The sequence below is a fragment of the Alternaria triticimaculans genome, assembly GCF_023758025.1.
Source record: "Alternaria triticimaculans strain BMP 0046 chromosome Unknown scaffold_1, whole genome shotgun sequence".
In the NCBI taxonomy this organism is placed as follows: domain Eukaryota; kingdom Fungi; phylum Ascomycota; class Dothideomycetes; order Pleosporales; family Pleosporaceae; genus Alternaria; species Alternaria triticimaculans.
This window is the reverse complement of record NW_026055958.1, coordinates 335,740-360,642: the sequence shown is the minus strand read 5'-3', so window position 1 is coordinate 360,642 and position 24,903 is coordinate 335,740. Positions and strand designations below refer to the sequence as shown.

Below are 24,903 nucleotides of genomic sequence, written 5' to 3'. Positions count from 1 at the left end.
GCTATGACTGCTTCAACCGACCAGGAAGACATGGTAAAGTTGGTATGATGGCAGTTTGTGATGGCCTTGAAAGAAGGTTGTGTTGGAGAAAGAGCGCAACCTCCATTTCGTCTTTTATCATATGCTCAAAAGCAGAATCTGTAATGGTGCTTTTGCAGGTTTTGTATGATTGGACAATATGGCTGCGCCTCCTGCCAGTCCGGCCTGACAGGGTAGGTCGTCTTTACAAAATCTCGCTATAACCGAATTGGGTCACTCGTGGTCATCACAAAGCCCAAGATTTTGTTGCGCCATGTGCTGGTGTTTGGTGGCGCCCGCAGGTTTTGCATAATTGGTCAGTTTCGCCATGGATTTCTGCCCCGTTTACAAGATCTTGCTGCAGCTCTGTGCAGCCAGATTTTGTATGATTGGCTAGGAAGTACGCGGCTGACTGAGGTGAAGGACCTCGGGAATCAAGGTCGTGTAGTTGGTGCGCATCAGACGTGGCGGACAGGCGCAGTATGCGCCAGGCACGGCATGGAAAGCAAGCTTGACCGGTCAGATATATAGGTATGCTCCAAAACCTTCAGCCTGGTCATCACCCTGCTTCTTCCCCTCTTTTCCTCAGCCTCACGCTCCGCTGCAGACGATGGACAACACTGTCAAGACTGACAGACTCGATGAAGGGATATGGAATCGCTATCGTACAACAATCGAGAGCCTATACTGGGAAACGTCACTCGATAAGATCGATGCGCACATGAAGACGCATCATGGTTTCATCGCCAGGTACTTCTATTGACGCATCACAATTTACTGAAACCTAACACCGCAAAGCAAATCACAGTACGAAAGACATTTCCGCAAATGGGAACTACGGAAGAATCTCACTACTGCCGAATGGGCAGCCACCATCCGATATTTGACGAAGAACTCTATTGAGCTTGAACAAGTCGAAGTGTTGTTCAAAGGACGCGAGATCCCTCAAAACAGAGTTTTGCAGGAGATAGCCCGGCGCAGCTCGCTTACTAAGACCCTATACGAAGGTATGTCATGTTCGGATCATCTAGATGTTTAGTGCTCATCATACCCAGGTTCCCATAGGCTTCCCAAGGATATCACCGTACGACCACGGTCACGCGCACCGGCCATTGACCCCGCGAACGGTCTTCAAATCATACCGAATCCTTCCGCGAGTTCGTCCTCCTCTTCTATGCAAGTCGAAACCGACTTTGGCCTGGCCATGATAACCTCACCTTCTGTCTACGGCCGCAGCTTGAATGGACCCACCCTCATTTCCGAGTATAGCTTGCCATTCTCCTGGACGCATTCTATCGATTTCAACTTTATCTCACGGAGCCTCATTTCTACCCAGCAGTTGGTGAAGTGGACGAAACCGTCCAAGATGCGGCTCGATGCGATCTTCCATTCAAAACATCAGCCGCTCGTGGATACAACATGTGGAAGCCACAGTACAATACTTCCCCTGTACGCGATCACGTCACTCGCTAACAACGTCTCGTCGGGCGGTCGTACGACTTCGAATGACTCGTACGCACTGTTGAAGGCGCTCCCTCTGAGAGACGTTTCACAAAGCTTGAAGGCCCTACCGGCCCCGGTTCTAGATGCTCTCAAAGAAAGAGTGTTTGCGACTGCTGTCAGATTTGGGGATGCAGATCTTGTTTTAACCATGCTAGAGCTGGACATGGACCCCCGCGAGCAGATCATGATGGAGTGGCCATCTGAGTCGAAACCAACCTTCCCACTTCAGTTTGCCGTAGCTGCAGGCCATTTTGAGGTCGCGAAAACTCTCAGTTTGCACTTGTGTCGAGAGGCAACTCATGTACAACTTGATGAGCTGTTTGACCATGTTGTCGAAGGAGATAAATCCAGCGACCGCTTCACAAAGGACGTCAGATTCAGTGAAACAGAAAGAGCAGAGCTTGCGTGTATCGCTCTTCGCGCTGGGGCTAGGCCACATCGGAAATACCTAAAGACGTGTGGCGTTAATGTTTCCGTGGCATCTCTTAAGCAGCTGATGGCCGCTTCAACGGCAGGGATCCTCGCATGGCTGGAAGCAGGCCTGCTTGAACACTACTTCACGCAGGATATTTACGAGCAGCAAATAGAAGTCCAAATATCCTTGGCTAGGGACGTTCTACAATTTGTTCTGTACAGCGGCCAGCACTATCTACCGAAGAGCGACCCTAGACTGAAAACAGCAATCTTGGGCGCACTCAACGCCGCTCTCCTTCCGTACCACGAAAGGGCTGTAGAGATGCTTCTGGAAGCTCTCAGTCTTCTGGGATATCGCCTTGACGATGGGGACGCTTACATGGGCGATCCCGGCGCGCTCGGCTCCATGGAAAGATCAACCCTGGAGGCGTTCGATAACGCAGACTGGAATCTAGCAGCGTCTTTGATGATAACAAAAAGGCCTATGGCAAACTCAGACAAAGCTCATTCAGTCGAGGAGCAAAATGCAGAGCTTCAAGATGCCATTGAACAGGGTGACCTAAGGCTCGCGTACCACAGGTACAAGATGCTGAGCGACAAGCGGCTCATATTTAACTTTGCATCACGCATTGTCGAACTTGCAATCAGCCTCCGCAACTCTAGCTTTGCCATTACCATCGTCGAATATATGGAGGACCAGTTGGGAGTGGGCTTAGTAGGCCTGTTGATTCTATTGAAACATGGCCAGATCACGACAATCAGTACCCTCCTAACACGATATCCGTTTTGGGAATCTGCATTAGACGCTTCAAGCGGTCTCTACGATGTTGGTGCCCTGGAGACATCGTTCTTCCACGGTCTGGCAGCGCCGTTCATCGGTGCTGGAGAGGGCGAAGGTGCTATCTCGTGCACGAACAAAGTTCAACTTGGCTGCCGGACTGTTGCTTACCATGCCATGGCAATCAACGACTTCAAGCTTTGTAAATGGCTGTTACAGATCGGCATGGATCCTGATGAATTCTTTGTCGAGCATGACCTTGAAATCTCGATCACGAAGACACCAAGATTACACTGCTCTTTTCCTGGAGGCATAGGCACGCTGAAATTATATGATGGCCACATGATACCTTCTCTCCTCGCCGTCGCCGCCAAGAATAGCGACGTAGATTGGATGAAGTTTCTTGTGACTGAAGGTGTAGCTGTCGTTGACTCGGTGGCGTTATTGCGGGCAATCAAGCTGAGGGCAACCATCGCTACAATACATTTTCTTCTTGACGCAGCCAAGCCAAGAATCTCTTCTGCTGAACGAAACTATGGTGTTGCAGCACTTCGTCAAGCAATCTCGTACCGCGACATCACCAGAATTGACGTTTTGTGCGGTGTTGTAAATGTCGATGGTATCGAGCCCTTCGACGAAGAGTTTGAGGGAAATGAATCTGCGATCAGCCCTCTAGGCGAAGCGATAATCGCGGACGACTCCGAGATGGTACGGTTATTATTGAAGCATCGTGCCAGTCCAAACGCATACGTATCCTTCGATGGCTTGAAGATGTTGAAGCACATCAAGAGCCACCTAAAGCGAGTAACTCCCTTACTGGCCGCTATCGACGTACAAAGTCTCCCCCTGGTGAAGATCTTGGTGGAGCACGGAGCAGAGCTGCAGTACACGCGCAACATGGGCATCAGCCGCACACCTTTGCAAAGAGCCGCCGAGACGGGTTGCTTTGACATCGTGGAGTATCTCGTCGGCCAGGGTGCGATTGTCGATACGATTCCAGTATACTCTAGCGGCACCGCCTTGCAACTAGCTGCTATGAACGGGTTCTGTGGCGTTGCAGCATTCCTGCTCGAGCACGGGGCCGATCCATCCTACCCGCCGGCCAAAGGCCACGGCCGAACTGCCTTCGAAGCAGCAGCAGAGTGGGGTCATGTAGATACGATGTCGTTGTTGATGCAGTGGAATGTCAACCTCGATGCGCAATTTGGAGAGCCTCCCGAAAGTCAGTACGAGCGGGCTCGGCGGTTTGCGGAAAAGAACGGTTTCATGGCGTCAAAGCGATTCGTTGAACATCTCTATGAGCAAAGGACGAGAGATGAAATTTGGCCTGCAGGTTTGGCTTTGGATTCGATGTGATGGATCTGCTGATAATGCTGAGAACTGCGGATATTCCTGGGACGAGTCTAAGGTTAGTCCAAATAGAGTTCGCCACTCATACCTTACCCAGGTTTACAAGTTGAGTATGCTTACTAACTCGAGCGTCGGGTATGGACTTGGTGATGGCTGGTGGACCCAAACTATGACGTCTCATTAAGATGTAGCTATAAGCTCAGCTCACTAGCATAGCTACCACCTCGTTCTCTCGACGTCTTTTCACTTAAATCCTCCATGTGGACAAGTTCGACCTCCTCGTCGTTTTCCTCGTGCCGGACTGCAAAGGTCCTGGTGTATGTAATCGTGTTGGGTTCAGCGGCCAGGCCTTCTTTCCCACCTCTGTCACTTCTCAACGTGTCTAAGTTCTGAGTTGTACCACGACTTCTTCTACTGCCGTTTCCGTTCGCGCTGCTTCGCTGGGTGCTTCCTTGTATCGAGCTGATGACCGAAGGGATTGCGCGGATGAAGATCAGGCGGAGAGTCGGGATGCAGGCGCAGATTACTCCGACGTGGAGCTCGTACATGGACCACAAGACGACTTTCGCTTGCTTCCATGTATAGTTGTTGTCCCCGTCGAAGAAAAAGAGCGATTTCAGGCGGAGGATGGATACTACTGTGACACTGCGGAAACGTAAGCTTGGGGCTAGATGATGTAATGTGGGCTGGAAGGGCACTGACAAGGTACCAAGAGAGAACATCAATGCCACGCCGAACTTCTTCACCCATGTCATCTGGAGATGATAGACCTCATATAGAGGAATAGCTATCATCCAGAGGTCCAACACAATGCCTATAATGGCATGCATCCATACTACCGCATCCATGTTCAGACATTTTGTTGGTCTCTCCATGTCCCATCCCGTCCAGAAATCACTGACCTACATTACCAAGGACGAAGTTAGCTGGTGTATCGTGCACCTCGTGAGTGAGCTTGACGTACCGGTAAACATGGCATCGCGGCGGGAATGAAAATGGAAAAGGTCCATAATCCAATAAAGATGATAGTCCCCCACAAAAGCTGTACTGTTCGCCGTCTGAGAAATATCCGTAGGAAGAAGGAAAGGAGCGTAATCTTGACCAAGGCAGCCTGGAGGAGGTATAGTAGAGTGACGACGTATAGCCATCGTATAAAGTTGTCGATGTGGTCAAATGGAACGTTCCAAATGTCGATACCAATGCCATTCGGAAGCATACATCTGTCGACAATAACGACAGAGGGTACGGCTAGAACCACCGTAGCTAGCACGAGGAAGTCGTCCCAGTTGAGCCCATTGACGTGGAAAAACATGTGGTAACTAAAGCGTAAGATGATGCAGGAGCCTGTCACTACGGCCAATACGATGTTTGCCACGCGTAAATGGGTAATTTCCGAGCGAACAGGCACGTCGCAGAGAGCTGAAGTTACGTTCTTTGTGGCTGGGAGAGTGTTGTAAGCAAATGTTCAGTGTATGGTGGCATATTGAACTTACTCAGACTCTCTCTTATTGTACACGTCGAAATTACGCATTTTTCCGCTGCACTCTGAAGCTTAGCGTTGGCACATACGCATTGCTTATCCGAAAGCTGGCAGGGTGATTCAACTACAGCTGTCGCCAGGCACAATTGCTACAACCATTAGCAACATATCATTTGACCCATGTTGGCTGTTACATACCGCGCAGCTTGGAAGCGAGCCGATCGCCTTGAGCGCGGCGGCGTCCTGTGCCACCGCGATCGAGGCCCATGCCGCGAGGACCAGTAGTAGGTACAGCGGCCATCTCATGTCTCGTCTCGTCCGGCGACACACAGTATCCAAGTCGAAGTCGTCTGGCAAGAGGTGGGAACAAAGAAGGAATCAACGTTCCAGCAAAGGGGCCTTCCCGCTTGCAAGGCCGCGATTTGTATATATGCTACAAAGGCTTGGTATGGCTGATCCGATCCGCCTCGTGGCTTCCTGCAGCGTTGCGTGCTAACAAAGTTTAAATGTGCGGTACCCTTGAGTCTCCCAACCAGAGGAGCCGCACCCCTCAACGTCGTCCAACGGTTCCGTGTTCAGCTGGACTGCCACCTGCGCAGCCCATTCCGAACGTTTCTTGACAGGAGTAGTCTTGTAGCTGCATGTGTGCTGTACAGAATGCTGAACGCATCGAAGGATGTTGTGCTGAAGTCGCTAACATCTGCGCCCAAAGATTTTGGACACATGGGCTAGGCCGGTACCCTACATGGAACTGGCTTGTTAAACTTCGACGGTCCAGTCCAAACGTCACAGACCAGCCGAGGCAGTGCTAGACCCAAGGGGATGTCGGGAGGTGAACTAACGATGTCGCGCAGTTTATGCGATCATGCGCAATTCGTTTCTATTTCCACCCTAGAACAGCCAGATCGAGATGGTGAGGTAGAAGTCTCGCGTGCTTCTAACCGTTTCAAGGTGTCATCGCCCTCCATTTGATATCCGTAGTAACCGTCTCAGTCCTTTCGAAACGTGCTCTCCACATGTGGTGTGACCCGGGTTATGCTGATTTGGGTGGCGCGTTCTTGTGGTGGCCGTCTCCGCGCGGAGTAAGCCCCGAACGGTGGTTCCTGCCGCTTCGCTAGCGCGCTACATGGTTGGGGAGTCCGCGCACGTCAACGCCTCGCGCTTCCACCACAGCTACTCTATATCGGTACCCGTTTGACATCTGTCCAATCGCGAAACAGCTCTAGTAGGGATCTTGTACAAACCGAGACGAGAGGTGGCAAGGAAACTCTATACGCGATCAACAGCCCCAATGCGGTTTCTCATGCCGAGGCTTGCCAGATACTTTGGTCATTGGAGGGCGAGTATAAGAAGAAGATTACGACATCGAATCCAAAGCAGAGGAAACGAATATTGAAGGAGCTCTCGTTGTTACGTTGATTATGTCCACGAGTGTGTGGAGCAATTCGACTTCGGAGTCACCGACTCGATTGCTTTTACCCCCATCAAATGTACACCATCGTCAGATCAGACCACATCGTTGTCCATGCAGGAACGGCACTACGGCTGCTTTAGTAGCCGTCAGACACCCGCTCGTAGCATGTTCATGGAGTCTTCCGCCCCAGTACATTGACACCATTCCATGAATTCGTCCAAGCTAGGGACGACCTGTCAGGTACGCATGAATCGCGTGAAGTATGCGGCCAAACGATCCACTATAGCCTACCGGATCTATACGATCCTTTGAAAGAATGGGTTCCCAGTCGAAGAGGCCGCTCGTTGTATGCTAACATTGCACGTAATCTTGTGGCGTATAAACTAGACTGTAGACTGAGAGTTAGTTCTGCTGGGCGCGGACGAGCCCAACTGTCCTCCGAGGAGCCTCAAACTGTATCAAGGGTCTGGCCGAGTTAGTACTTTGACGCAATGCAGGCGTACCCGATGCCTCACGTCCCGTACACGTGGAGCCGAATGTGAGGGCCCGTCGTTAGGTAGGCTTGTGCTTAGCTTGCTTCTAACAGTGGTACAGCACGGCGCGGCAGGGCGCGATTGCCATTGTACAACTCGATACCATGGCGAAAAGGGATCGAAACTTTCATGGAACACTGCTGTCCTAAGCCAGGTTCACGGATATGCTAATGCAGGCGATATGTCGACATCTCCATCTTTTTATAGCAAACCAATAAATATAGTAAGTTTAGGATATTGGCGAGTCCTGGTATTCCTGAAGGATGTAGAGCAACAAGCTCTACTAATGCGATAACGACTAAACTTCGCAAACAATGTGATCGTGAGGCGGTGTGCTTCTACTTGGCCGTTGATGGATTGGCAATATATTCGATTGTTGTTGCACGAAAAAACTCGGGAAATCAGTGGTGGGTTAGAAAGAGAAACACTGGGAGCATTATATGCGTTAACTGGAGATATCGAAGACGCAGAAGATGGCAAAAGCTGGAGACACTGTTTGGGGCTAGTTGGACGTCGCAGATACTCGCATCTTGTACAGCCTTACTTGTCACGCATTTCTTAACAGCCATCCGCTACTGCCTGCCCTAAGGTACAAAAAAAGGGCAAAAAAAAGCTGGAGATGCTTCTGCTCGAACCTGGTTCGTGACAGACTGACCAGCAAAAACATACAACAGCGAGGACCTAGGAACACGAACCAGTCCTGACCAGTGCGCAAGCGGGCAAAGACTGAAGGCCACATGGAGCGGACACCGGGTCCAACAAGTAACTCCCAGCTCTTCCAGGTATGCGATGCCACTACTTGATGGCTCTGTCCATCAGTTCAAATTGAAAGCCAGGTAAATATTCAAGAAAGATATGAATGTTCAAGCAACTGAACTACCAAAGGGCATATGTTGGAAGACAAAAAATGGGCAGTGTTGAACCTGGAAGAACCCCTTGGTCGCGCGTCGGCCAATGAGAGCGGGTATGACGTTTAGCGCGGGAGCTTGGCTGTGGTTCCCTTGCAACGTCTCGTCGCAAGCCGACATTGCGCAGCACCAACCGTACCCGCGAGCTCTATCACAACCAGCTGCATCTTCATCTCGTCCCATCCGCCTCCGCCCCAATCCGTTGCGCCCAGTCGTCAAAGTGCGGTTCCCACACCTCGCCGGTCAATCGTCCGCCATGGATTTCTCAGACATCTTGTGAGTAGAGCTCGAGCTGTGCGAAGCTGTCCCGAAGCTAGGCAGCAGCTTTCCGCAGAGCCATTGGGACTTGGGAGTGTCGAGGATCAAAGCTAACTGGGCCTGTAGTCGCATGGTGAATTTCGCCGTTGCCGTATTCGTGGTCCTCGGTGGTATCGCGAAGTTGTTCCCCTTCAACGACTTGTGAGTGTACCCGGCGCCTCCATCGGCAATCCAATCCCGTCGCATCGCCTCTCCCCGTCGTACAACCTTCGGATGGCGTACTTTATCTGGCGAGCACATAATGGCAGGCGCGTGTGGATGTGGAGAAGAGTGCAAGCTGTCAGTCGAAGGTCACTCGCTAGCCTGGTCCATGTCCGTCTGGGCCTGCGCTGGGCTTGAATACCATACACGCGAATGTGCGCATCCGTGACGACGCACAAGCATCGTACGGACTGAGATTGCACCACCAGTCATGCCACCCGAAGATCGCGAGCGAAGCACACAACCACATCAAATGGCCTAGGAAAGCGCTGACAGTCTGCGCAGCTCTCACATCATCCTCGGTGTATACCTGATCATATTCGGTCTCGGTAAGATCGAGCGTCCTCTCGCTGCCACATGCCGCTGACAAGCAACAGGAACTGCCCTCCTCGAGTTCCAGATTCCCCAGCAAGTGGCACGCTATGCCTCCTTCATGTTCTCTTTCCTCGGCCGCGGCATCTTCTACATCTTCATCGGCTCCGTCATTGTCGGTGAGCGCTGGTTCCGCATTGTGCCAGGCACTATCGTCGGCATAATCGGTGTGGGCTACGCCGCTCTGGAGTTCATTCCTTCCATTGAGCCGCCAGCGAACATGCGGTACGACTCCAATACACTTTGAAAACGTGTCTTTCATGTTACTGACGATATTGCAGTGATGCTGACGCTGGCTGGGGCGCTGAGCAAGTCTAAGTCCGCAGCTCGTGGACAAGAGGACGGCGGTCGAAGAGTCCTCATTCGTAGATCGCTCGCCCTGTCTAGGCTCGGTAGAAACCTCGTCGCGCGCTTATCATGTATTAAACCAAGTATTACATGTTATGGACATGTCTGGCGTAGAAATGGTCTGCGGACCCTGACGGAAAGGGTTGGTTCTGTGCATTGTGTTGGATTTTCAAGGTTGGCTCGATCATACCCAGGTTTTGGTTACATGGGTTGGGGAGGAGCTTTTCAGTCGGTGTATGATAGGTTATCTGATCTAAACGAGGCTGTAGTCGTCACACGTGTTCGCTTGTCTGTCTAGTGTCCGCAGTGCATGAAGCGAAGAGGCTACTAAGGCTTGCATTTCTACTAGTGTATCATGATGGGGCTCATTGCATTCCATAATAGGTCTTCAAATCTAGTATGTTGTAGTTGTATAGTTACAACAATGATAACGCCGTTCTGGACGAGTTGTTTCGCCCCCCTTCGATTGGTGCAAGGCTGCGTGAGTGGCGTGCGGAGAGCAACCATTACAAATCGCTAGTGGTAGGCGAGACGGATCTGATCCGCCGACAGCTGGTCTATGGCGAGGCTCAAGTGGAGTCCAAGACTGATAGAGCCGATTTTTCCTTTTTCTTGCCGCCGAGCCCATGTATCGGAGATAAGGGCATCCGACTTGCATTTGAATGCATGTACCTGAGGGTTGGTTGGCTCTGCATCCAGAGATATGCAGGTGCGACGCGCGAGACGAATGCTCTTTCGCCGTTCCTGAGCTTGTCTTATGGCTATGGCCGCCGTGGACGTGCTCTCAGGGTTGTCGCGCTAATCCTCGGCTTAGAATAGCAAAGTCTTGATTGGCCACCGCCGCCCATTCACCGCCTAAGAATTACAGCTTGTACCGCACCAGCACCGCCAGGCCAGTAGGCAACTTGCGCAGAATTATGACGACGGGGATCCCGAGCGCACCTGATATCATCCCTTGCTAGACCCATCATTCTTATAGTCGTTTGCCAGCCATCAGTGTGCCACACCTCCTAAAGGTTGCCCAGGTGTCTACAAAGGCCCGAAGACCCGCATATCACACCAAGTCACGTTAGCGCCTGCTCCAGATTGACCTTCACCCTGATCGGATATCAGATCTAGCCGATAGCAAAGTCCGAACACTTATTTGGATCGAGCAGCTCCCATTCCCGGGCTGTAGGAACCGATTCACGAAATCTAGGCAACAGTGTGTCACCACGGTCGTAAGCCCACTCTTCTTACACGCACACCCAAGGTCACCGAAGACTGGCCTCATGGCACATCCTCCAGGGAGCGGGGGCACCTCTTTGGCTCCAACTCCGACACATCCCCATCATCTATCGCGAGAAACGAGCAAGGACGAGCTAGAGATGGCTGAGAGTCTACGATTACTTAACCAGGCCCACGAGCACCACAGACCGAGGACAGAGACTCCGTCACAGGAACAGCAGCAGATTCACAGCCAGGAAGACCAAAGACATGAGATTTATCATTCACTCGAGGATGCGGTGCCCATCTCAGAGCAACCGGCGAACCCGGCAGACTCGACATCTTTACAACTGCCCAACATGAGCTATGACGCATCCAACGCGCCTGTTGCCGGACAAGTCTGTAGGTACGTTGTCTGAAATTTTGCTGTGTGCTTGCCACCACTCAACAGTCGCCCGATTACAGTTGAAACCAGATCTGCAGAGAAGACGCTAACGGACCGAAGTAACTGCAAGACAACACAAACGCCGCTTTGGCGCCGATCACCAGCTGGAGAAACTGTGTGCAACGCATGTGGCTTGTACATGAAAGCGCGGAATCAATCACGTCCCGTGAATCTCAAACGCAACACTCAGACTCAGCCGATTATGCCCGTGCAGCAAAGCCCAACTCCGGGCCCTTGTGACGGCAACCGAACGTCACCGGGGTCCCTTGCGGCTTCGCCCCGAGTCGCGACCTACGTTGCTGCAGACCAGATGACAGCCGGCACATGTCCTGGTGGGGGCCGATGTAATGGCACTGGCGGTCAACAAGGCTGCAGTGGCTGCCCAGCGTTCAACAACCGCGTGTCCAAAACTGCTAAATTCGCATTGGCCCAGGCGAATGCTGCATCAAGTGACGGAACAAACGGAGCAGACGCTGCATCCAGTGCAGCGGCAGCAGCAGCTTCTACAAGTGCTATTCCCGCATGTCAAAACTGCGCAACTACGATTACACCACTCTGGAGACGTGATGACGCTGGTCACATAATATGCAACGCCTGTGGTAAGTCTATATCTGCTTAAGGGACTGACGAAGGTGACCGTTTGCGATAACTAACTCCAATCCGCAGGACTCTACTACAAACTGCATGGAACACATCGCCCTGTCGCAATGAAGAAGCAGGAGATCAAACGCCGGAAACGGGTCGTACCAGCTGGTGACACAGGCTCCCAAGCAGCGCCTTCTGTTGCCGACTACTCCCCACCGCAGCGTCCGTCCCAAACCCCAGCATTCGAGCATTCCGTTTCCCCAGACCCGTTGACGGCGCTAGAATCTCGAGAAGACTATACACCCGAACCTAGAGGACCAATTGCCGTTGATTTCACCCACTATTACGGTAACGCTTCGGTGACCTCAAATCCGGCCACTCTTATACCGAATACACAACCCAATGCCCCATCGCCCCGCAAGCGCAGTCGAAGCGCTACCATGGACCCAGAAGAGACCGCCAACCCCATGCCTCATCGACCGAACGCCATCTCGTCGATATTGAACCCGTCTCAAGCCGATGTGAACGCCAATATCGACCCGTCGCTATCTGTGCCACTACGTCCGAGTGCGGGCTCGTCATCTAATCCTGGAGTCTCGCAAGAAGAGAAGGCAGCTAGGAGGGAAAGACTGAAGAAGGAAGCGGAGGCTATGAGACAAGAACTAGAGAGGAGACAGAAAGAGTTAGACGAGTTGGAGAACGACTGAGGTGTTTGGCAGTTGTCATTCGAAATGCAGCAGCAGAACTGGGCACTGAGGTTTCGCGAAAAGCACGTGCGCCAAAAGCGGTTCCGTTTGTGTGATGGCATACACATTTTCTTTATATGCACAAGATCTGATGGGTTAGAAGACTTCCAACGACGTATGAGACCCGAGTGTTCATTATCACTATCGTCTAGTCATGGGTGCAAGGCGTTAGTCTGGCGGTGGAGGAATACTCTATCTTTTCACGACAGTTTCACGAATACCACAATCATCAAGACACCGGGGTCTGCATCGTAGCTTAGTCATACCGTTACTTCCTCGATTTATACATTGTTGAGGGCATACACCCCAGACATACGCACTCCCTCTAATTGTACCACAGTCTTGTACTGTTCGTACTGTGGCCTCGATAATGATGTCGTTCTCGCTTTCTATGCCAATATCTGAGACTATGCCGAACTGGTCGTGTTCAAACAACGCGTTCTAGAAATTACAAGAGTGCATGATGATGCTCCGGTTCGCCATATCCTTCTTCTCTGATGTCAGGCCTGAAAACTTCGACGTGATAGTACTGTTTACCTACTTGATACGGAGCAAAACAGAGATATTACTTCCGACAATATCACTTTGACTGCCCGGGCAGCCACGCAACGGCAGCGCAAACTCGCTTTTGCCCACGTGAAACATCCTGAATCAGACGTTCAGCAAGTCCATGTCAAGGTTAAATACTCTACTTTCGCATCCAAGTAGCAGTATGTTACTAAGAAGCTATGTGCGTACACATGAAGCCAGTGGTGCATAGGGCTCACGGTCGAACTTGAAACTATCGTAGACGTTGCAGCTTTAGGATGTGACTCGAGTGGCATTATGGGACGAAGCCACCTTAGCATCAACAAGCTATACGTAGGTGATAAGACTGGCTGCTCCAGTCTGTGCTAGTAAGCCATCATTCATTCTCAGACTCAGACAAACCGCATAAGCACACATCGGCCCTTCTGCGATCTACGCTCACGGAATCTCGTGCCCATCGCTATCTCGCCTCTGGCTCTTATCGCGTACAATTGCGATCTTCAGATTTGCTAGCGAGATGATCGGAGAGACAATGCGGTTCCCTCTCTCCATCGTAATGGTCGTACCGACGGGCCGCGCCGTACGAAACAGTGAGACAATCAACATATGCGTCGATCGTTTCCGAGGACAGGGAACGGGCTGATGATGATTCCTGTGCCAACGATGGCAATGTTTCTTTTTTGGTGCTAGAGTTACGAAAGAGCTATCGTGTCCCCGGATGTCGTAGATGGTGAGGTCAATGGCGTATGCGGACGGAATTTCCCGAGTGTGCAAGATAGATGCGAATCGAAAGCGGCTTGTGCCGGTGTGGAAGCATGTGTAATTTGAAAGAATATGTAGAACTATTGGCTCTTTATACAAACACGCGACTCCGCAGTTCTGTGTTCAAGAGGTGAGGTGGGGGGTGAATTTGCGCGATATGAAAGAGGAAGGAGGAATCGACGTCATACCCAAAGAACTCGAACACGACTCCTCCGCAACCCGCCAACACAGACAGGTCGAGCTAAGAGGTAACGCACTTCAACCACGCTCCGTCAGCATCGTAATTTTTGGTACGCATCTTACCACCGCGTCGCAAGTCCCTGTTTATTGGCTGGCGTTGAGCACCGCGTTTTGACCTGCAATCCACGCTCTGGAGCGGCAATTGCCAGAAGCAGCAATGAACCAGGGACTTTGGATCTCGATACCAAAGTGTGAGATCGAGGATCGTGAGTTTGGGTCGTGAAGCGACGGCTCTACATGATGCCGTTCCAATCAGGTCCGAAGCTGGGGTGTCGACTGGTGTGGAATCGACGATGAAGACAAAGCACTTGGTAGTAGCGCTGGGGGGTTCGAGTCACGCTGCACCACGTATGGATGTTGATATGGTGCATTGTGAAGATGTATATCAAGTGCATTCCGGCTGTAGACTTGGTAGACTGACTGCGTTCGCCTTTTTAAGCTCTTTTATCCCTTAATGTATTAATGTAATTCTAGTTTTATTTGCTAAGGCGCTAGTCTAGAAGCAGATTTTTCTTTTTATAATACTACCTACCTATATAAATAGTAAATATTATAAAGCTATAAAATTAACTTATAACGCTTTCTCTCTACTTTTACCTTTACTAGAATTACTTACTATAGTAATTAATTAATACGTTTACTAATACTATTTACTACTTAAGTCTTTTTACTTATTTAAAAAAGATCTTCTTAATAAGCGTAAGCTATAGCTATACTAAAAATAGCTTCTAAAGTAGTATCTTTAGCTTTATAAGCTTATTAGTATAAAACTTAAAAAAGCTAAAAACTAAAAAAGATATTAGTAACTTTACGCTATTACTTAAGTAAATTATATACTATTATTAAGCTACTTAAATATAAACTAAGCTACTTTTACTTTAAGCTTATAAAGTATTTACTAGCTCTTTTATATATATATAGCTACTACTAATAGCTTTTTAGTAAATAAAGCTTTATAGTAAATTATATTAAGTTTAAGATCTAGAGTAAAGACTAAAAAAGTAAAATAAGCTACTTAGTTATTAGTAAGAATAAGAAAATAGTATTTAAAAGAATTTTAGAGGTTTAGAGTATTTATAATTATAATAAAAAGATAGAAATAGTAGTAGATACGCTCTTATAAATATATTATTAAGCTTTAACTCTAGTTCTATATAAGCTATCTTTACTTTATAAGCTATTATAATAACTTATTACGCATTTATTATAGAGTTATTCTTAGCTACTATAAGTATATATAAAGATAACTACTTTAGATAAATAGCCTAGTAAACTACTATTACTAAATATCTTCTTCTTTAATATATATAACTAAAGTACGTAGAAAGACCTCTTAGGCTCGAGCGCGAAAGATAGAGAAGCTCTTTCATCGCGTTCATGGCGGGGAAGTTGTGATGTACGGGACGTTCAATGTGGTTCCCGCACTAGGCCTGTCAATCCGCTAACGTCAGGGTCTAGATCCCTCCGCTGAGTGCCGATCTGTGCGATATATGTATGTAAGACGCTCACCTCCTCGGCGTACCTTTTACAGTTGCATCAGCTGCGCGTCATGCTGTCGCATTATTAGCTAAGGTTGCAGGGCCGGTCTGCGGGAGCTGCCACATGGGAACATGTGTGCAGGTACGGGCCGGTAATGATAGTTTAGCGCGTGTGGACCGACAGCCTTATTTTGAGATTCGGCTGCAGTGAGGCCGTGTTGGTGGAAATACCATAACATACATTTTGACAGCAGGCTGTGTTGTGGGAGGTTCGTAATATACCCGAGGCTCCAATCGATGGCGATACAAATTACACAAGTCTGATCATGCTGAGCTTCAGGGTAGGAGCAAGAGTTTGCTATTTTCTGATGCAAATGGTGTACAGCTATCATGGGCTCTTCTTTACATGATATCAATTGCCCTCACATCTCTGGCATAAGCGTGGTGATTGATACGCGACATAGCTCGTTACTGCTCTGATGACATAGAGCCCAGCCTGATTTCTGCTTACATGGTCCAGCTCCGTGTGAACTACGAAAGGAGACATTCATTGGAACCTGTGCATAAGCGAGCTATTGTGGGCATCCCGATATCGATCATCCGCCATGCAGTTTGCGCACGGATGGGGAAAGAGACGTATGAACCTAGGGCCCGAGGCACTCCACAGCTCGTCTGTTGACAATCAATCACTATCCGTCGAACGAACAGTCTTCCCGAATGTATAGCACACGCCGTGGGTTGCGTGTTTGCTACGAAGATCAGCGTACTACAGGGATAATGAAGTGGCCACATGAGTGGCTTTCCACCCGCAACAAGGCGCATGCAACGGCGTTGCAACGCTTAGGTGCATATAGCAGCGAGTGAAGCTGCAGCCGAACTGGTCTACAGCGAACAGGCCGAACAAGGTCATCATCCGTGCCGATGCGGGCAGGGCGTACTTCCCGTTTGGGGACATTTTGGGAATAGCCTAAACAGCGGCGGGTGTAAATAATTGCTGAATATCCACATTGTCGGGCCGCACCTTGATTGCAGTTGGACAGGAGAGAAAATATTTGTCAAGAAGGACCGCAAAGTGGTCAAGTGAAGCGAACCGATCTCCAGGACGTGAAGGTTGAGTTGACGTACTGGGCACGTGCCACACGTGCTGCGGATGCGGCAAGAACGGCGCATCGGGTTCTGGGAAGCAGCCCCAACCTAGTGTTTCACGAAATCAAGGCGATCTGCGAGTTCTGGTGTTCGCCCGGAGAAAAGCTCCTGGGTCAGTCGGCCCTAATTCAGTCACTATCGCGTCGCTTTTGAGACACGCGTGTGCATTGCCGATGCCCACTTGCCTCTCTCCTGATCGACTTCCCCTCTTTCAGTCGGGGTGTAGGCCCTGAAACGGCCGTGCAGGGATAGCGCCATCTCTGTGATAATCTACATCCAATGGCGACGCCCGGGCAAGGCTCGCGAGTCGAAACACCACGCGCTTGTGGCTCCAAGCGGATGATCACTGCGATTGCATCGCCGCTGGTCGCCGAGGGATGTGAATGCACCGGCAGCAGCAGTCGCCATGCAACGTGAGCTGGCAATCTGGATCAAAGGTGTTCGTGCGGGGTGCGACAGCACGTCAAGACGTGCATGAGGGTTGTATTTTGCCGCCATGCTGTAGCGAACGGGAAGTGTGGTGAGCAGAAGACGAGGCTGAGTGGTGATGCGAGTAGAGATGAATTATGTTCATAGAAGGTAGGTAAAGTTAAACGACCCTAAAAGCTGTCAAAAAAAATAATGAAATCTTTTGACTCCCCGAAGCGTGCTGCATGGTGCCTCGCATGGCATGCCGACAGGAGGGAATACAGTGTACCGATCAAAATGCCATAAAGAAATCGGTCTAGATAGATGAACGCGAACACGAAGAGCGCCACCAGATAAGAAAGACGGAGTCGATACCAGTAGTAGAAGTAGGGTGTTCGGAGGCGCATCCAGCAGACGTGAATCCGTTAGCCCGTAATGCGAACCCTAAGTGACAGTATCGAAAAGAAGAGGTGTTTGAACGACAGGCCTTCGTAGGCGAAGGTGAGCTGACAGTACGTAACAGTAGCATCGCGTGTTTTCTTCTGCTGGCCCAAGCAGCACCGCCAATGGCCAGGGCGGTCGACCGAACCCAGCGGTGTAGGTATCTCTCCACAACAAGAATCATGGCTTCCATCTCCTTACATGACTGTGCATCCACAGCAGCCCTTCTTCTCGGCCTGGTCATCGGTGTCAAATGTCTGCTTTGTGGGGCCATTTCCGTTTGAGCCAGGGGCACCTGTGTAGGAGGACATTTCCTTGTTGTATCTGCGGATCTCGCGTACGATGTCGTAGAAGGCGTTGTCAACGTTGATGCGGGATTTGGCCGATGTCTCGATGAATTTGCAGCCAAAGTTGCGCGCCAGAGTCTGGCCCTCTGTGCAAGGGTCAGCACGTGCGGGTGGTCAGGGATGGGATGCAAACGTACCTTGTGTCGAGACCTGTCTCTCACCGTCGAGATCGCACTTGTTGCCAACGACGATCATGGGGAAGTAGTCCTTGTCCTTTACTCTCAGGATCTGTTGCTGGAATGTCATGATCTCCTCGAAGCTCTGCCTGTCGGTTATCGAGTAGACGAGCAGGAAGCCCTCTCCTGTGCGCATGTACTGCTCGCGCATGGCTGAGTACTCCTCCTGGCCGGCTGTGTCGAGCACATCGAGCAGCGCAACCTCGTCGTCGATGACGCACTGCTTGCGGTACGAGTCTGGCGCTGTTAGCTTGCTTTTGCGCATGACGCGGCGGATCGTAATAGCTCACCCTCGATGGTCGGGTCGTACTCGTCTACGAAGTGGCTCTGGATCAGCTGGATAGTCAAACACGACTTTCCGACTCCACCGCCGCCGACGACTACCAGCTTGTACTCTCGGAGAAACTGGCGCGGGTTAGCAGGGGCGCGTGCGGGGCGTGCGGTGCTGGGCGCCTACCTTTGATGCCATTGTGAATGTGAGGGAGGTGCCGGACGGTTACAGGTCGCGGGCGATGAATTAGGGTATAGGGTATAGGTCTAGTAGAGTAGAGCAGAGCAGAAGAGAAGAGAAGGAGGCTGTAGGGGCGGCGATGACGGGCGGCGGGAGTGGTGGCGATGCGACAGGCGTATCGGGGCTGTGACGGGCGGTGGTGGTGAGGTCGTGGCCGGATTATCAGCAGCGAGGGAGATGGCCAGGAGAGTCGTCGCGGTAGAGGAGGACGGGAGAGACGAGCAGGATGATCTCGGTAGCAAAAACGACCCTCTAGCTCCGTCTGGGGCTTTGAAGGAACATGGGCTGCGCTACGCTGACTTCGCTGACTAGGACATGGGCGCGCGCGCGGCCAGAGCGCTAGCTTGCTAGCCCTGCCAACCAAAAAGGACGCCCGCCGCCGCTCCACCACACCAGCCCAGAGCTGCACGCGCGAGATGGGCTGCAAGGCGTTTGGCTGCACCGCCTGCACTGCCTGCTATTTGCTGCTACATGCCTCTGCGCACACGCCTGCCCACGTCCGCTGCCCTTCCGCTGCCCTTCACGCCGCGCCAAAACAAAGGCACCTAAAGCGGCGGCACATGTCTGCAGCGCACTGCATGGGCGCGCCTCCGACGCTTCCATGCGATCCCAGCGCCGACGCCCACATGCACGGACGCTGCCCACGAACCACTACTGTGCGCAAGGGATGGTTCGACATGATGCGAAGGGGGAGGCGGCCGCAAAAGACGTTGGCTGTCTAGCCGCACACCGCGTCGCTTTCGCGTTTGCATGTCTTCCGTGCATGTGACTGCCCGAATATGCGGGTGCCAGCCGTGAAGCACACTGATGCCCATGCCAGGAACCCTCAGGCTACGCCCACACGGAACCCTCCCAAGCGGGGTCGGCGGGTACCCTCTGCCACCATCCGCGACCCTCCCCGAACACCACGGTGACCGATGCCATCATGACATCCACCGCCCTCGACTCTGTCTAGGACGCAATCTCTGACCTCCATCTAGCCTCGCCCAGGGTCCAGCGTGGCTCGCGGCACAGCTGCTTCGACAAATCTTCGAGAAGCACCCTAGCCGTCGTCTAGTCCCAACATCATCTTCACAGGCATTCTATTTTCACCAAAAGTCCCTGCGTCTAGACACTCAATATATACACTGTCGCTGCGGCACTACTCCCGCGGCTCACCCTCTACGAGTCCTTGTCAGACGTGTCAGCGTCGTCCTCGCCTTCAACCGCTACGCGCCTCCCCTGAACCGCCTTTTCTACCTCAGGCACCAAACTTTCCATGAACTCGCGGTCGCGTCCGACTAGCGTTACCGTGTTGTGGTCCTTTCCCCACCTTGGGTAGCTTCCCACCTTGACCCCCTTCGGCTCTGCCTTGGCTGCGAGCTCGGTCAGATATCCAGCAACGGCACTCTCAGCCATCGGAGTCGAGATGAGGATCCGCAGCACGCCTTTGCCCTCCGGATCTGTCAGCCTAGGCAGGATGCGGGGCTTCAGCCCGTCCAGCATCGCTTCAAACAATCTAGGCACCCCGGGCAAAATATGGATGTTACCGTTCACAACGCTAACGGGAACCCAAAGCGACTCGCTGACAAAAACCACTTGATCTTCATCTGATTTAGAATCATCGATAGGCAGCTCCACCATGCGTTTCTTGGCTTTAAGCGCTGGAGACTCAACGTTCCAGTCAAAGTCGGGCTGAGACTTGTGCGGCTTCGACAGGCGCTTCATGCGCTGGAATGCTGCATCGTGTAACTTCAACGGCAAGCCGAAAGCCTTCGCTATCGACTGGTACGTGATGTCGTCGTGACTAGACGCCCATTAGCTCAGCGGCTGCGTGGTGTAGCGAACACGCTGCACTCACGTGGGACCAATTCCGCCGCTCGTCACAACCATGTCGTAATTCTTCGACATGCGTTGGACGGCTTCGATGATCTCGCCTTCGTCGTCAGCAATGACTTCGATGCGGCGCAGGTTGATGCCCAGTGAGAAGCAGAACTTGGCGAAGTAGGCCTGTGTGACATTAGTCGAGGTACCACGCCGTTGATGCGGCATAGTCTACCGAGTTCGTGTCGACTGTCTATGTTTCACGTCAGCTGCCAGAAATCTCAATCGATTCCCACATACATACCTTGCCTCCAAGGACTTCATCGCCAATGATCAAACAACCCGCTGTGTGAATCAAACTCTTCTGTTGTGTCGAAGCCATGACTGATGACGTTATCGATGGACGGAACGAGGCGGCAGAACGATGAGCAAAGTTGGGGATAGGACGAGACAAGTGCCTGGCAACCTGATTCAGTCGTCCGAACATGGATCAAGACGAGTAACTCAGGGGGGAAGAGGATATGAGTAGCTAGTTGCATGAGAAGAAAAGCCTTCTAGAAAGGTGAGGGTGTATCGACTTGACGGTAGTGCATTAGCTAGCGCCATCCGCGACCTCAGGAACCCCCGCCCAAGGACCCCGCTAACGAACGTATCCCGCCCGGCACACTTCCTCAGCCCTACACCACCCCCGACCATCCTCAAACGCGCGTTGCCAACCTAAGTCTGCTGCATCGTGCGAAATCATGGCAAGTGCCGCCATCACTTCGCTGCTACGCGCGTCATGCCGGGTCGTTCGCTAATACTTCGGCCTAGTCTTCCGAGGCACGACTATACACCTTCTCTGAAGAGACCAAGTCCAAGCTACGCAAGTTCCGCCTGGGCACCTCGCGCGCCAAAGACCCCCAGGCCGTTATCTGTTCGTATACCTAGGTCTGCTTTTGCCGCAGTCGTTCCTGCCACAGCCAGCCGCGGCCCTGCCCTCTACAATGGCGCTGACGCCCATGCGCGCCAGACGAAATCGATAAGAAGACGCTCGAAGTACGCCAGTCGGACGATGAGGTCTACACCAACGTACAGAGTCTCGCCGATGAGCTCCCAGACCACGCACCGCGATTTGTGCTCTTGAGCTACCCGTTGACCCTCGTACGCCGCACCCACCATACACATCGCAAGGGAAGCTGAGACTTGATAGGACTCGGGACGGTTATCGGTACCATACGTCATGCTATACTACCTGCCCATCACATGCAACAGCGAGGTGAAGATGCTGTACGCCGGCGCAAAAGAGCTCATGCGGAACACAAGTGAGGTGAACCGCATCATCGAGATCGACAGTGCCGAGGATTTGGAGGAGATTGAAGACAAGTTGAAGGAGCAGAAGTAAAACAGTACGAGATGACGATGCAATGAGAGAGGGTATAGCACGACACATGAGCGCACGCCGTTTGACTACACCGGCTATAAGGACAATACCACCACGATGTCGTGTCCGCACCAGATACCGCACCGCGTTCGGTTCACACTAGCAATGCTTGGTATTAGTCCTTGTTCGTACATGCCGACTGGAGATACCTGCGCTCTTATTTCTTGCTTCCGTTTCTCACCTACAGTGTTATAACACATGTGGTATCCGTTTCGGACGATCTTGAACGACCATGATGTTGCTGCGTCACAGCTAACACTCGCATAGTCACGACACCAGAACATCGCTGTCAGATAGATGCGATATCTGCTTAAAGCAGCATCGAGCAAATGCAGAGTGTGTGCTCAAGTCTAGGCGCAAGCCTGTTATCGCATCGTCGGACCCTAACCAATTTGTAACACCTATCGTCTATCTGTACCAGCCGTGTCCAAATCCTTTCACGCCGCACGAGGCACTACGATTGGTCGGCGCCCCCATCTTCCTACAAAATTACATGTGGACCCCCACCAAGCTCAACCACGGCAGAAGACCAACAACGGCAAAAGAAAATCTCCGATGTGCACACCACGCTGCAATGTCTGCATGGGGAAGGTACGCTGACCCTTTTTCAACTTTCATATGTATGATTGCGGCACGTTCTCGTTTGTAGGGATGTTGACAAGTGTGCCCCCTGTCCCCGACTTTTGTGGAGACGTCTTGGTCTGTCGCTTGCGCCGTATACAGCGCTTCGTACCGAACCCTGCAACATCAAAACGTTGAAATATGGGAAACGGAAAAACTGCTGCAAGTCGTAGGGATCGGCAGCGAAAGTTTGGCTCGGTAAATTATCTCATGATATATTGGAGAAGACTTTGCGCGCACGGGAGGATACTGCACGCGCGTTGGGCTCTGAGGATCGTGAGGACTGGGTTCAGGAGATTGTGTTCGAAGCGATATGAGCACCCAACTAAAGCGGCCTGTTCCTCGAGTCAACGCGCCTACGACTTCCAACGCGACTTTTGCGGGAGAACATCATGTCACTGTTGCGTTCTCTGCAAGTATGTCGGCAACGATGGCACGAGCGTGGGCCAGCCTCCACCATACTGCGTAGTATCCTCTGACGGTTTAGATCTCACTCGGCATCCCGGTGGGATAACTGCCGCTCTGCGGCTTCCTCCACGAGCGGGTTCTAACATCAGTGGTTCCTCCAGCTGATGCTGTCACCTTCTTTGCGTTGCGAGCAGCTGGTGATAAGCTTGTCTCTGTATTTCATGGAAATTACGTCATCAGTCGCGTCGCGAGATCACGACGCGTCTGTTCTGGAATTGGACTAGTATCGGAAGCGTGTCATAGTACCGAGCGTGCGATGTGCAGGTCCTGGAAGGGCATGTGCGCACAGTAATCACGAAGACTTGTATGTCTGAAACATATCATATTCGGGCTGATGTCGATCATCCTTCGCCGGAACAACGCGACACCAGCAATAAGGCCTCTTTATCCGAGCTCGCTTGATATCGAACCATAACCTCTTGTCACCAAACCATCACGTCTACCCGAAGAACTCTGTGAGACTGAGCAGCAGAATATGCCTATTCAGAAGCCTGCTCTTGCTCAAGACCGCGCGTGCTCTCACGTCTAGATTTGACACAAGAATCATCATCTTGCGCACCACATGAGCCTTATTGTACTGCCCACTTGCTGCGTTTTCGCAGGCTTGGCCCGAAGCGATAAAGTACGTAGGGAATTGGCAGTGCTACGACACTGATGATACCAAGCAGAGTCAAAGTCCAATGAGTCCCCAAGTTTCTGTACATTGGGATACCAACAACAGTCATCCCACCAGCTGCAACATATCTGACCAGCGCGACAAATGTCAAGGCCGACGCTGCGTATGCTTCGTAGCTGTCGATGATGTACATGTACGCGGACATGAAGATGCAGATATTGCTGAAGCCAACGAGCAATGACGCCGCTAGAGGCGACCATATCGACACCGAAGGCTAAAGCTGGTTAGACTTCTGCATAAAGATTGAGAGACACAGGCATACTTACATAGTCAGTCCACCCCATCCAAAAGAGACCGATAGGCAGTGTAGGTGCTCCAATCATGGCAAAGAACAATCTTGACTCGCGGTGTATAGCTTTACCGGATCCATCGTCTCCATCTTTCTCGAGTTGCCGCACGGTTCTGCGGTATGCCACTGGAACAAGCAGCGTGGAAAGAGCTATGCCGATGAATAAACCAACGAAGCAGATATTGGATAGCCCCTCATTGATGCCGAAGGTTTCCGCAAAGATGTAAGGGTAGCTGCGAGAACGTTAGCGGTACTCTTCGCGTTTGTCGGTTTACGATCTCTAAAGGTCACGTACCCATCCAAAAACGTGAACAGTATGATGTAGACGATCATCAGGTAAAGAGTAAAAGCCACGACAATTGGCTGTGTGCAGAGAAGAAAAGGCCGAAGAAAAGATCTGGATAAGAGTTCGCCGATAGAGCCATGCGACGCTTCTGTTGCAGTGAGGAAACGCTTGTTCCCTGTAAACTTCCGGAAATGATGTGCTTTGTAGTGCAAGAGACGCGGTGCGAATGATTCTCTTTTGAAGAGCAATATCAGCGTGAAAGTTACTCCGATCAAGATCAATGTTATCCACTCGGTCCATCTCCAGCTGATTGACTCGTCGTAGCCGATGTAAGCACCTATCACTGGACCTGTTTTCATGGGTGGTTAGTGAGGCCGGAGAAGAAGGTTAGAAAGGAAATCTCACCCAAGACTGGTCCACCGAACGCGGGTATCGCGAACAGTGGAAAGGCGAATGTCTTTTCCACTGGACTCCATAGATCCCCCACAGAGCCTCCCGCAACCGTAAGAGGGGTACTAGCAGAAAACCCAGCTAGGAATCTGAAGACAATCTGGGCACCAAAATTCGGGGCTAAAGCGGATCCTAAAGTCCAACACGCGAAGACGAGGAGCGAGCCAAGATAGACTGGGTATCGTCCGAGGAGCTCTGAGAGCGGGCTACAAATGTGAAGATACGGTGTCA

General features: G+C 51.5%; 6 protein-coding genes across 6 annotated transcripts; 3 read left to right on the top strand and 3 right to left on the bottom strand.

Moving 5' to 3' along the window:
* Positions 1-4,254: 4,254 nt before the first annotated feature.
* J4E78_000113 (uncharacterized protein) lies at positions 4,255-5,594 on the bottom strand (the record flags this gene model as incomplete). The annotated part of the gene is made up of 3 exons (XM_049360779.1): positions 4,255-4,708; positions 5,101-5,382; positions 5,557-5,594. 3 exons carry the CDS (start codon positions 5,592-5,594, stop codon positions 4,255-4,257), a joined length of 774 nt encoding a protein of 257 aa, XP_049226062.1.
* Positions 5,595-8,654: 3,060 nt separating this feature from the next.
* Positions 8,655-9,607, top strand: J4E78_000112 (uncharacterized protein; the record flags this gene model as incomplete). The annotated part of the gene is made up of 5 exons (XM_049360778.1): positions 8,655-8,674; positions 8,783-8,857; positions 9,203-9,246; positions 9,295-9,514; positions 9,571-9,607. 5 exons carry the CDS (start codon positions 8,655-8,657, stop codon positions 9,605-9,607), a joined length of 396 nt encoding a protein of 131 aa, XP_049226061.1.
* A 1,301-nt stretch (positions 9,608-10,908) lies between these two features.
* Positions 10,909-12,580, top strand: SRE1 (sterol regulatory element binding protein, transcription factor Sre1; the record flags this gene model as incomplete). Its single annotated transcript, XM_049360777.1, has 3 exons — positions 10,909-11,249; positions 11,349-11,887; positions 11,955-12,580. The coding sequence occupies 3 exons, from the start codon at positions 10,909-10,911 to the stop codon at positions 12,578-12,580; spliced, it is 1,506 nt and encodes a 501-aa protein (XP_049226060.1).
* Positions 12,581-17,819: 5,239 nt separating this feature from the next.
* Positions 17,820-18,614, bottom strand: RAS1_1 (Ras GTPase; the record flags this gene model as incomplete). Its single annotated transcript, XM_049360776.1, has 4 exons — positions 17,820-18,055; positions 18,107-18,382; positions 18,436-18,550; positions 18,603-18,614. The coding sequence occupies 4 exons, from the start codon at positions 18,612-18,614 to the stop codon at positions 17,820-17,822; spliced, it is 639 nt and encodes a 212-aa protein (XP_049226059.1).
* A 1,203-nt stretch (positions 18,615-19,817) lies between these two features.
* J4E78_000109 (uncharacterized protein) lies at positions 19,818-20,841 on the bottom strand (the record flags this gene model as incomplete). Its single annotated transcript, XM_049360775.1, has 4 exons — positions 19,818-20,442; positions 20,497-20,645; positions 20,695-20,712; positions 20,764-20,841. The coding sequence occupies 4 exons, from the start codon at positions 20,839-20,841 to the stop codon at positions 19,818-19,820; spliced, it is 870 nt and encodes a 289-aa protein (XP_049226058.1).
* A 361-nt stretch (positions 20,842-21,202) lies between these two features.
* J4E78_000108 (uncharacterized protein) lies at positions 21,203-21,843 on the top strand (the record flags this gene model as incomplete). The annotated part of the gene is made up of 4 exons (XM_049360774.1): positions 21,203-21,250; positions 21,273-21,375; positions 21,472-21,602; positions 21,652-21,843. The coding sequence occupies 4 exons, from the start codon at positions 21,203-21,205 to the stop codon at positions 21,841-21,843; spliced, it is 474 nt and encodes a 157-aa protein (XP_049226057.1).
* Positions 21,844-24,903: the final 3,060 nt, after the last annotated feature.